At 36.5% G+C, this 13,640-nt stretch overlaps 1 protein-coding gene across 1 annotated transcript in view; it reads left to right on the top strand.

Annotated features, from left to right (window-relative positions):
• UROC1 (urocanate hydratase 1) overlaps positions 1-13,594 on the top strand; it is a 44,660-nt gene extending 31,066 nt beyond the window's left edge. Inside the window, exons 16-20 of the mRNA XM_039331308.1 lie at positions 873-971; positions 1,610-1,709; positions 2,373-2,454; positions 10,090-10,189; positions 13,307-13,594. Coding sequence (XP_039187242.1) covers positions 873-971; positions 1,610-1,709; positions 2,373-2,454; positions 10,090-10,189; positions 13,307-13,447 — 522 coding nt within the window. The 3' untranslated portion in view covers positions 13,448-13,594. The remainder of the gene's footprint in view (positions 1-872; positions 972-1,609; positions 1,710-2,372; positions 2,455-10,089; positions 10,190-13,306) is intronic.
• The last annotated feature ends 46 nt before the right edge of the window (positions 13,595-13,640 follow it).

Here is a 13,640-nt window from a genome sequence, read left to right on the forward strand (position 1 = left end):
AGACTGAATACCTTGCAAGCATTCCAGTCTGGACAGCATTGTCTTAAAATTGGTTTGAAGTTAAATCAATGAGAACACAGCGTAAGGGTGCCACATAGATATGCCCTATATGTAAATTTGGGATTTTCATGCTATGGCCTGTCCTATCACTGGCAAGTTAAATTAGGCCCTACTAGAATGACAGCTACTGTCTCCTTGCTGAGTTTCAGGCCATAGAATTAGCAGTGTCCTTCAGATACCCTGATCCTGGGACAATAACATTGCCTCACCAGCTTTAACAATGGTAAAATCAGACTCAGAATCTGTGAGTCTGTTTATTCCCTGGAAACACTCAGAATACTTAATTGAAAAATTTATAGATTCAAAAACTAATTCCAAACACAGCTTTATTCTAATTTGCTTTCATTGCAATAAAGTTCTTGTATGATGACTATACAAAAAAAAATCCTTTAGTCATTTTTAATATTGAGCCAATATGTTTATCTTTCCAGGGAAAAGCCATACAATGCCTCTAGCAAAAAGGCAAATGCAATTTGCAAGTATTTGTTTATTATGTGCAAGAAAAACTTCCTTTTTAGATTTCAGTTCCATCAGAAATTCTCAATTTTATCTAACAGTAATGTAAGAACTAGTAATAGATTTTGAATCTTGATTTTAAGTGAGTGGAAAATGGCAAGTATATTTAAAGGTAGATATCATGGAAAGTAAGTGGAGACAAAATCATAGGCAGAAGTCCTTAATTATGGAAAATGGATATTTGTAAGTTCACTGTCCTGCTTTCTTCATTAAACAGACTGTCATTGTCTCTGATTTGCATCTGGACTGTGAAGATAAGCCAAGGAGATAATCATTATATTGTTTCTATGTTTTAGGTTGTTGGGTCCCAAGCCAGAATTCTGTATTCTGATCAAAAAGGCCGTGTAGCTATTGCAGTGGCTATTAACAAAGGCATTGCTGAAGGAAGAATTAAGGTACAGTTCTTCTGTATTTTTATTCAACATAACCTGTTAATTTTCTTTGACATGGTAGATTGATTTGGAGATTGAAGAGGTGATATTGAGAAAAACAGAGTAGATGATGGGACAAGAATGTTTCTTATAAAAATGCAAACCATGTAAAGTCAGTGAATTTCCAGCAAAGTAACAAAGACTAATTGTTTGAAATGAGTGTGACTACAATGTAATATTAAGCATAGGTTGTAAACATATCCCATGTTGTCAGATTCCTTAATAAATTCTTATTGAAAAACCTCACAGTATTCCCTAATTTAGTGAAGGGAGGTCTTGTGTGCTTCCTGGTTCTTTCATTACACAGATGAGATGCAGAGCCCGAAGACCAAATTCAACCTCTCAATCTACATTTTACAGCTTCTGAAACACTTTGAGATTGTGTCAGAAAATTCAGTGGGAAAACTATCAGTTTTCAGGTGCATGATTTTCCAGCTTTTCTGGTACTAAAAATGCAAATATCAGATTGCTGATTTCCCTATTCAGGAATTTTACCTGTGATAAAACAATTGATCTGTTCATCTAAATGAGCAGAATTATGCCAAGGAGCCCAGTTGATTCCACTCTATTTTTTTTCCTGTAAACCTGTACTTCTTTTTCAGGCACCAGTTGTTCTTAGTCGGGACCACCATGATGTGAGTGGGGCAGACAGTCCTTACCGAGAGACCTCAAATATCTATGACGGTTCTGCATTTTGTGCAGGTTAGCTGAATAGATTACAAGTATTTCTAGTAAAAAGAATTTCTTTAAGATGAACAACTACATTTCGTACTTATAACTTATTCATCTTTTGATGTAAAGATTTTATTTTCCATAATGGTTGCTTGTAAATCAAACTCCTCCAAAACTGCAACACCTTGGAGAGTAATCCTGCTGTTAGTTCACAGCAGACTCCTTAAGTCAGGTGCAAGAAGTAGACAGAAAAGGTAATACTAAACATGATCAGGGAGAAATTGCAATTTGCAAGATGAGATGCAAAAAAGGGGGTAAAAGGGGAGGGGAAATCTGTATTTGAGCTCAGGCTAAATAGGATGTTTTAATTCTAAATGACTAATTCAAATAAATGCAAGAGAGATTTGAGGAAGGCAAAAGGTCTCACGGACTCATTTTTGTTTGTACCAGTAGATATGGAATATTTATTTATTTTCTAGGTTTGTATCTTCAGGAGCTTCTCTGTCCTGTTTTCTCAGAGGAGAAGTCCTCTAGACTTTGGGTTTTTAAAAATAATGCAAGAGAAATAGTAATAATTAAATACAGCTCATAAAGTGCTGAAACAAAACTTTTGCCCCAATTCTTGAAAGAAAAATCTTTCTTCTCCTTTACATTGAATGCTGTTGTCATGTCTTTCTTTTTCTTCCCTAACAGATATGGCTGTTCAGAATTTTGTAGGAGATGCATTTAGAGGAGCAACCTGGGTTGCCTTACACAATGGTGGTGGTGTTGGCTGGTAAGGAGATTTTGCCTTCAAAGGGAAAAAAGATGAGCAGTGGAAGCTATAGGCAGATGGAAAGATGTATGGTGCTGCAGCTATTCATTGTAGCAAAATAAGGTTTTGCTGAGGAAATCTAATATGGTTTACTTCCCTAAACGTGTTCTCCAGCAATATTGAATTTTATCTCTTATCAACCCCAAACAATAGGAGAAAGTAGGCTACTTCATGAAATATGTCTCTTTTCCCAGTTCTGGCAGTATTTCTTTGATTTGGTGCGTTTTTTTTTTTTTTGTGGAACAAATGATGATTACATTTTTCTTATTTTCTTTTATTTAGCAAATTTAACTTTGTTCTTCACTGTTTTTTTTTTTTTAGGAAACTCAAATGTTCTCTTGAGGCTACTGGCTTTAGAGTGGAAAGACAAACTAGAATATAATAAAATACTTGTAAATACTGCACAATTGTTCAGCATGAAAGATATACTTGTTTTGGGCCTTAAATTACCTCAGCTTAATATGTTTACTTGTGAATTGATAGTAGAATCTATATTCAACCGATGGCTTCTTTCATTACTGATTATGTTTCAACTATATCCAATCTTTCAGAATGATATGTGAAAGGACCATTTTTAAATCAATCAACTTCACTTAATTAGTAGAATTCCCATCTACCAATATGGGTGTCTGGAAAATATACACTGAATACCTCCTTCCCCCCTCCCCCTTGTCTCCTCTCCATATGTCACTTTAACTATCTCCTAAGTATTTATATTTTTTTCATTTAATCATTTTCTAATATCCCACATGTTTGTTAGGCAGTGAACATAGCACTCTTTGGAAAACTCATTTTATGAAGCAAAAAACAGGTTTCCTTAAGGTGTGTAGGTATATTATTTTTTTATTCTCACATCAGCCTTCAAAGTGCCTGTGAAGGGGTTGTGCATTTAGACTTCCATCAAACAGCATTTACATCTGTGACCTTTGGCTTCAATATAACATCCCCATATGCTAAAGGCAGCAGGATTTGCTGACATAAAACAGGTCAGGTGTGTAGCCATCTTTTTCTTCACTTCTGCCCCTAATTGTTTTTAGTGTGTTTTTTAAAGAACAGCAAAGGAAGAACTCATTCAAACTTTTGATAATTCTCAGCTCCTCACATCTGTCACTTAGCAGCAGTGGTCTCTCCAGGGGACCTCCAAGTAGAAATTTGAGGCCCTACTAAGTGAGTTAAGCATTAAGCCTCCGAAGATGAGAAGAGCAGCCTATTGTGTTTTGAAGGACATAAATAATAATAAAGTACATTAAAAACACATCTGCTTCCTCCCTAACAAGTCCATTAAACTCAAGGACTAAAAGGGCTTGGCTGGATTATGCTTCAAGACAGAGATGGACAATTTGTAAAAGCTACAACTCAGCCCCCTGCCTTGCTGCAACTGCAGGAGACTTTTGAATGTCATGTGGATGTCACCAGTAGTGACAGGCCCAAACTAATGTGGGCTTTATTTGGAGGCTTAACAAGATTTAAAAGTAGAATTGAGAGGAATGAGAAAGAAGCAAACATTCCCATTCCTATTCTTAAAAATCATGCAGCTCCCACACAGTTGCCAAACTCTGATGTACAATTTTGTCTAACTCTTTTATAATTTCTTTAGAGCAGTTGTGGGGGAATGAGAATGGTTTATTTCCCAGTAGTTTTCTGTTTTCATTCCAGGCTTTATGTTTGAAGGGAACAAAAGTTGGAAATATTCTATCGCTGGAAACTGGGCAGTCCATTGTTCAATTTCAATGAGATGATGCTCGGGACCATAAGTGCTTGGGACCATATGCAGCTCATGGCACATGAGTTGCCTGTCCTTACTTTAGGGGAACAGACGTGTTAAACTACTTCCACAAGATTCTTCCATTTCTTGGACTATTTTGATTCCAGAATCCAATCTGGGTCAGTCACAGGGACTAGCAGTTTTGTCTTCTGAGCTTTCGGAACTCGTGCTGGAGCCCATCTTCAGGGAACGTCTCTCTAGCAGAGTGTGTGCTGTTCACTTACAACAGGCACTATAAATACCACACATAGAACAGCACACACTCTGCTAGAGAGACATTCCCTGAAGATGGGCTCCAACACGAGTCCCGAAAGCTCAGAAGACAAAAACCTCTGGTCCCGGTGACTGACCCAGATCGGATCCTGCAACATTATCCTGGGACATGTATATTCACCTTCATTCATATTTTGATTCCACAGAGAGTTGACCTCTTGGGATAAAAGGGAATTTTATGACAATGTAATAAGATATCTTTAGGAAGACACTGTTATACACGGTATCAAATAATAATAATAATAATAATAATAATAATAATAATAATAATAATAATAATAATAATAATAATAATAAAAAAGTTGGAAGAGACCTTGGAGGTCATCGAGTCCAACCCCCTGCTCAGGCAGGAACCCTACACCATTTTAGACAAATGGCTGTCCAGTCTCTTCTTAAAAACTTCCATTAGCTTTCCTCATTAGCTTTTCCTTGGGGGTGGTTGTGGCAGGAGACAAACACACTAATAGGGACAAAAGTAATCATTTGTGTTGTTCAAAATCCTTACCCACTTTGTCTATAAGGCACCTTTATGTCTCTTGCCTTATGCCAGAAAAGGTCTGGCAAGGTTTCATGTCATCAAAAGTTCCTTCCCTGGGCCAAAAAGGAAGCCAGCAAGGAATTCTGTAACAGAGATGCTTGCTTTTTCAGTGGCCTTTTCTCCCCAGCATCTTTTATGATTAGGTGGCCGATATGGGTGAATCACATGGGGTTTCAGCCTTCCCATGATAGCGTTCACTAAGTAGTCTTCACTTACTTCCAGAGCCTAAGATTGGCTCTGCCTTGGGCTAAATATAGCTGATTTTTGGTGTTTTATGCTGTGCATTTTAATGTGCAAGGACAACAAGCCACTTTATTGTTTTGCGATTTAAAGATGTAAATTAGTAAGTATACTACAGCATATTTGGGCTGGGAAAACCAGATAATCACTATACTGCCGCAAATGTGTTTGCAGCTATCCTGGATTATTGCAGCCCAGGTATGCTATAATTATTCTGGGAGCTCTAAACCTAAGGGTGGACAAAGTAAGGCTTTTAAACTTCATCAGCCCCCATTTGTGTATGCATGCCCTTAAGCTGTCTCTGAACAATTGCCCAAAATTGGGAGTGTGCTTAAAGGCAAGAAACCCACAAAAGCTAAACATATATTATTCCAAATTGTTTCATCTAAGCATCCTACCTCAAAATTTGCCTAAAAATCAAGAAACATTCTAAAAAAAATTCTTCTTGCTTTTGTCCATGACAAGGACCCCTCTGTTTTGCACTACCTTTTAAGAAGTTTGTTTCCTTCACTATCTCTAATTTATTTATGTTTTAAAATGCATTTTCTCCTGAAAATACAGAAGCAAGAAAGGTTATTTCGACTGAGGTGACTTGCAACAGCTAATTTGACATCATCACAACGGAATTTCAAACTGCTGTGCAGTAAACTTAAATGAGTTTGTCTTAAATCGTCTGGACTTTAAGACAACAGCTACTTAATCTCAGACATGTTGGCATTTTCATTATTTGTCTGAACAAGTACATTTTAGATGGGCCAGTCTTAGGGGGAACTGCAGTAGGCAGGCTCAAAAAGCCTTGGCAGTCATACTAGGATAATAATTGATCTTGTAGAGTACATTGTATATATTGTAAAACTAATACTGTAAAAATAATAAAATGATTGCCTCCTTCCCCGATATTAAGATTCTCGTATCTTCTCGTGTACTTTAAGAAATTTTCAACAGGGAAGTTATCTAATTTTAGAATGGAAAGCCTCCTTAAAGGTCATCATCTATGTATTTTGTTGCCCACCCAGAAGGAGAGGAGGGGGTCAGGGAAGCAGAGAAATAAATCCAGTCAGATTCCTACTCTGTGGGAGAAACTTGCAATACTAACATTCCCAACAGATGACTCAACAGCACACTTACAGTAATTATACCTAATTTCTCTGGCACGTGTAATAGTTATGCTTTTCTAGAACAATAATTCTACTTTTCCACAGATTTGGGGTAATTTAAAAATGAATAGCCTATAAGGGATCTAGAGGCCTACAGGCTAGTTGGTGACTTAAGTGTCCACAGTAACTATTTCATAAAGGGCCAATTTGGTCTAGTAACTAGTTATTAAGGCAACAGGTTAGAAACCAGGAGACTGTGAGTTCTAGTTTTGTCTTAGCCATGAAAGCTGGCTGGTTGACTTTGGGCCAGCCACTCACTCTCAGCCCAAACCACTTCACGGGGTTGTTGTTGTTGTGGGGAAAACAGGAGGAAGGAGGTGTGTTGTGTATGTTCATTACCTTGAGTTATTTGTAAAAATAACAAAGGAAGGATACAAATTTATAAATGCATAAATAAAAATAACTAAGCTAATTCTTCCAATGAGAATTGGGATGTGGGATTCAGGGAAAGAATGAATTAGAAGTTTATTGGTTCCCAGGCAGGCCTGGCCAGAAGTCCTCAGAAAAGCAAGGAGGTTAAGAAATATATTTTGTTTGACTAGCCCTAAAATGTAGACCCTCTACCCAATCTCCCTGGGAACTACATCCAGTAATGTAAATTTGGCAGGAAAAATATGGAGCGGCTATGCCAGGTTATGTGTCTTTTTTCCCCTAGTATTGTTTTAACCCAGTTCTTATTTTTGTTTTTCTACTTATTCATTCATTTTTTATTCATATTTCTAAACCACCCATCTCCCTCACTGAGGCACTCTTGTTCCCGTTCTCTGTCCTTCCATCTTTCTGTTTGCCTAGGCTAGTTTCAGTATGCAGATCTTAGTCTTAAGCACCTTCATTCTAGTCTCGTGTTTCCTCAAGTCTTTCTTTTGCCGTCCTTATTAAAACAAAAATTCTTTATTCTTTCTTACTTTAGTGCTGGCTTTTCTATCATAGTGCACTCCCCATACCACTTAAGCCTTAATAGCCCTGTTTAGGATGGAAATTGGAGCCATTCATTGAAAACTTCACTCCTGGTGAAAAGGACGGCAGATTCCCAGGCTAGAATTCAGCCAGCTGACAGATTTTGAATTTGACGCAACTTTCCACACAATTAACATCTCCTCCCTAGATAATATCTTTTTGTGTACAATAATGCAACCACTTTAAACAGTTGATTGCCCTCTGTCAATACATAGTGCAAATTTTTGTATATATCTACAGCAGTTAATTAGAGCAGCTCTTTCTTCCACTTTACTCACAATTTAATAAATTGTTTGCTTTGTGCTTTTCAATCTTGGAGTTAGATTACTGTTGTTTGTTGACATACAGATAGTCCTCAATTTACCACTATAAATTAGCCCAGAATTACAGTCATAAATCATTGTGGTTGTAAGTTGAGCCATCATGTGATTGGACCAGATTTATTTATTTTTTTTACATTTTTCACAATGGTCATTAAGCGAACAGAGCAATTGCTAAGCAAACCAATTTGCCTCAAATGGGCAATTTTTTACTAAAAACTGGAGGCAAACAACAAAAACTAGCAAAAATGTTACAAATCCTGACAAATTGATAAACTGAATGGCTAAAACTCACAAACTGACTGCAGGATGCTGCAAACAGCCATAAAGGTGAGCTGGTTGCCAAGTGCCCCAAATGTAATCACATAACTACAGGGGTGTACGTTTCTTCCTTTCCTCCATCTCCCTGGTGATTGTTGAGTTCAGAATGAGAGGAATGGTTAACGTTTTTCCTTTTCCTTCAATCTCCATGTGTGAATGCTCTTTTTTAGTTGGAGTTAACAAATTGGCTACAGTTTCATAATTGTCTATTTCCAAGAGCCAATAGAGATACACATCCTCCATCCTGACTTACATGCAAGGTTACTGCTTATTTTAAAGATAGATTTAGTTGATGATTAATCCCAAAAGATTCATTGGGTACCAAAAGAATTGTAAGGAATTCCAAAGATAGTAGCACACATCTTAAGTTAGTATCTAAAATTGCTGGAAAACTCCCGGCCAGGCAGCAAAGAGGAGTCAAGCAGAAATTAGTCTTGAGTTCTTAGGCAGCTACAAGAAGCATAAGTCTGACTTTCTCCCCCCCCCCCCAACACACACACACCACAAGTTCCAAGAAACCTTTTCTAGTTGTTCCCAAGGGAAGGCAAGCAATCTGGGGAGATTATTATAATATAGGTAGAACATAATAAAGTTGCTGAGTTGGATCTTTCACAAATGGATCCGTTTGTTCTCGCCTGACAGAAACCCTAGCATATTTCCATACTGAACACCAAATACACAAACTGTGCATTTTATATTTGTTAAATGTCAGCTTCCTGACAGGATTCTCAGACTTGGCTCTCGGGCATGCCATAAATTAATGTAACTGTCCTCAGATGTAGGCTTGCCCGCTTAGTAGATTCTTCAGCCATTTGGTTTATCAAGAATCCTACATAGATTTGAGAAATGGGCAAATCCTCAAATCTCTGGGAAATACACAGTTGACTTAGTAGCAGGGTAAACAAGAGATCTGCCTAGATAACTATAACATTGGGCAAAAAAGCAGGCCCTTGGTACCGAATAGCTCTGGCAATGGGTATTAATGCAGCTGGTACCAAGGTCAGCTGGACTCTCCCTGAGAGGGGAAACATTTGTTGATGTGCTGGTTGATTCTCCCTTATACCTGGCCTACTTCCTGTAGCCATCAGGTTCTGATACTGGATATAGGCATTGGCTAACTGATTAATGATCAGCAGAGTTTATAAAGGTGGAGTCAGTTTATTATTTTAAACTTTGAATTTCATGCAGTGGCTTTCCACCATTGAGGTGGGAAAAGATGTGAGGGCATTCCAATGATCAGACTCCCTGAATTGAACTCAGCAAAAGCTTCTCAGTCCAATGAGAAACAAAGATTGGAAACTGATCAAAGAGAGAAACAACTTGGAACTAAGGAGAAACTTCCTGACAGTGAAGAAAATCAACCAGTAGAACAGCTTACCCCCAGAAATCGTGGGCGCTCCATCACTGGAGATTTTTAAGAAGAGACTAGACATTCACCTGTCTGAGATGGTATAGGTTCTCCTGCTTGAGCAGGGGGCTGGACTAGAAGACCTCCAAGGTCCCTTCCAGTTTCTATTCTATTCTATTCTATTCTATTCTATTCTATTCTATTCTATTCTATTCTATTCTATTCTATTCTATTCTATTCTATTTTTATTGCACATTACAGGAACTTACTTTGCTTGATGACTGTTGTATGTCAGTTTGAAGTCAAGACTTTCTTATGCCTGTAGTGGTGAAGTCTAGTGTTTCTTTTTCTTGCCTTTCCCAGTTTAAGGGATATTTCACAATGGACTTTTCAATCTTGGAACTAGAAGAGTGTTGGTGGTTGACATAATTAACATTTCTTCTATGAGAGATTGTAGCTCCCAACATAACTCTTGGGGAGGGGGAAGGAACTTTCCTGTTCTGCCCCAATCAGCTTCCAGGTGAAGGAGGTACCTTTCCATTTATTGACAATGTAACTAGCTGTCTGAGTAGAACAATTTTACCCGTGGAATATCCACACCAGAACTCACCCCCTTCTGAGTATCTTTCTTATTAACTGCACAAAAATGAAGAGCTGTTTTATTATTTAATTTGAAGGGGAGAAGTGATCAATGGAGGATTTGGTCTTGTCCTGGATGGCTCAACAAGTGCCGAAGAGCGTGCAAAGATGATGTTGAATTGGGATGTTTCTAATGGGGTAAGTAAAAATAGATCTTCCAATTTGAAATTATTGTAATTTTTAAAAGAAGTGTAAACAAACAGATTTTGTTAAGTGACTTAGTAAATTTATTATATATAGCAAGGATATTTGGGTATATTTTCTATGTATATTCTAATGATATATAGTAGATTGCATATTTGATGGGCTCTTTAACACTTTTTTACTATATGTATTGGGTAATTACAGAATGAGAAACAAATCTTTCAGGGCAAAATCAGTATTACTTCCCTTTTTATGTTAAAGAAAGATGACATAGAATTTAAGATGATTCCAGTCACCCCTTCTCTGAGGAAAATAGATACAAAAATATACCCAAATCTTCTGCAATATTCAACTTCCCCACCTTGTCATCTTATATTAACTTTCCAGATAATATATATATATATATATATATATATATATATATATATATATATATATATATATATATATAAAAATCTGGAATTATATATATATATATATATATTATATATATATATATATATATATATATATATATATATATTTGCAAATGCTTTCATATTTATATTATACAATCTCATGGCGTCATAAAATCTGGCTTATTCCACTTACTGAAAGTTTATAACTTCCAAATTGCTTTTTCTGAACTAGCAATGCTTGGAATGTCATTCAAGGGGCACAAATACCACTATCTCACAATTCATGCATTCACACACTATGCTATCTGAACAGCTTGTGTTGTCATCATATTTCAAGAACAGGTAAAAAAGCATTTTATTGCTGTGTTTTTTGACAGTAGTTACATTAATCACCAAAATGGCACCAGCTTAGTTTCATCTTATCAATTATGAGTTCTCTGGATTCAGTTCGATCAAGCTGGCTCTGCTCCCATATTCCATTATAGTGGTCTTGATTTGAGTTCCAAATAGCCTCCAGAAACCAAGAGTGGTGTGTTACCTAAGCAGTTAATTAATAGCACCAACAATAGCAGCTCACTATTTTAAAGAAGAATTTCCATTTGAATTAATCAAAACAGCTGACTTTGCACAGTTAATGTAATAGTTAATAAGAGCATTTGAGAAGGAACAGATTTGTCAACTTGCCACTAGGACCTCATTGGTCCCAACTTAAGGCAAACATGAATTATTTTTGGTGCCTGCCATTCATCTGTTCCTTCACTGTCAACTGGCTAGTTTTTATTATTATTGTATTTATATCCCTTCTTTATTTTGTATAACTTGTGAGGTATCCAATGTTCCTGCCAGGGAGATGGGTTCAACTGAGAGCTTAGTCACCCAACAAATTTTCAGGCCTAAGGGAAGACTCATTTCTAATCCAGCACCAATTTGGTTCTCTTGGTAGTTATAAACTCACCTGGTTAGACCTACAGTAGTGACCAAAATTGTGGAAACTTTTGAGAAAAGTGTACAGTAGAAATACCACCTTTGGTTAAGTTTCCATCAATTTTTCTTCTATAACTGTAGCCTTGTTCACTTAATAATACTATTTTACATCGCTTTCTGGGCAACCAGTCAACTCTTTGCACCATTACTTTAATTTTATTACATTTTACAAGCTCACTAAATGAAAGAACACAAAAAACCCCAACCAACTTGATAGTGATCACATAATACACTGACAAATGTCCTCCTCTCAGCTTCAATACATGACATCAATAACTGAATCCTACTGTGATCTGATTGGCTCATGGCCAAAACAAGATGACACCTGATTGGCTCTCTAAACACTCATGCTCACTGGCTACAATCAGATGGAGGAAAGCTACCTGATATCAACCTAAGCAAGTTGTGTAGATGAGGAACTATAAGTAGTTGGCTATAGCCATAGATGCTAAGTAGGATGGGCAGTAAAGAGCAGGCTGAAGAAAACTACTCTGAACATATTTGCCTTTGGCCCACTCAAACCTAGCAGTGCCTGTCAACTAGATTCAGGGTTTGATTACTTCTAGAATAAGTGTAGACAGGAGGTCTCCAACCTTGGCAACTTTTAAGACTTGTGGACTTCAACTCCCAGAATTTCCCTGCCAGCAAGTTTTAAAGTTGCCACAATTGGAGACCCCTGGTGTAGATAGAGCAAGCTTTGGGGTATTAATACCAGCCTCCATTATTTAACTTCCAAACAATGTAGGTGTTTAAAGGAGTAATGATTATTTTACTCCAGAAAATTTAACTATTTGTTAAATTTAAAACTAGAGAAGGTTCCGTTATAACTTACTGATGTAGCTAATATACTGCAAGTAATAACCAGAGTTCTCTCAAACTTCATCTTTTTACATCCTTGTTCTGGCATACATGTAGTAATCAGAAGAAATATCATTCTATTCTCCAGAATCATTAATCTTGAATTAAACATATGTTAACTTAGCTTGGTGTTTCTCAACCGTAACAACTTTTAAGATGGCTGAGGAATCGTGGGAGTTGAAGTCCACATATCTTACAATTGCCAAGGTGGAGAAACAGTGACATAGTTCTTTCCAATTTGGCAGCTTCAATTATATACCAGGACTGGAATTCCTAAAATTTTCAAAAGCCACACTAGATGGGAACTGTGTCAATTGGCACATATCAGGAAAAGGTACCAAGGTCAGGGAAAGTTAATTTAGCTGAATAATTCAATATGCGTGTTTTTCAAATATTGTCTTCAAGTAATATTTGCTTGAAGAAAAGTTTGATAGTATTCAGACAATACTTTCCCAGCCATAGGTTTCTAAGTTCAGCCTTAAGTGATTATATTTTCCATGAAATGCATTCATTACAGTGCACAAGAAATGATACAAATTAAAATAATTCAGTGTATTACAGAATATGTTTGGTGTGCTAATGTTCTAAACCAAAGGAGGTAATCTCACAAAACACCTTCCTTATACTATGTCAATATCTAGAAGATGCTATGCTGGAACATTTAAATTAGAACTAAAAATATTATTATCTTTTATCATTCAGGGTATTTATTAAACAGTAACATCTCAGATGCTACTGCAAGAATTTCAAGGAATCACTCAGTTTAGAAAAAAAAAGTTAAATGTATTTTCTTAAAATAATATATATTTAAATCATTGGGTATCTTATACTTTATATATTGTATCCATTCATTTTTATTCTATAAATGCAGGTTGCTAGACGTTGTTGGTCTGGTAACAACAACGCTTATGAAACCATCTGTCAAGCCATGGACAAAGAGAAGAATCTAAAAGTGACACTTCCACATAAGGTGCTAGATGACAGCATCTTGGAACAAGCTCTGAGTTGTTAATTGTCATTTATTCTGCCTTTTTTGAACCAATTGTTACTTTCCTCTTGTTCTACTCCAAAGCTCCCATTTATGATACAATAAAATAATGGTTGCATTTTTTTTCTTTCAGGAAAGTAATACTAAAATAAATCAACATTAGTTATATGAGTTTCTGCACATACTGAACATTAATGCAAGCTTTTCAGACACGAAT

The sequence above is a fragment of the Crotalus tigris genome, unplaced genomic scaffold, assembly GCF_016545835.1.
Source record: "Crotalus tigris isolate CLP2741 ecotype Arizona unplaced genomic scaffold, ASM1654583v1 scf7180000024437.13266115, whole genome shotgun sequence".
NCBI classification, from domain to species: Eukaryota; Metazoa; Chordata; class Lepidosauria; order Squamata; family Viperidae; genus Crotalus; species Crotalus tigris.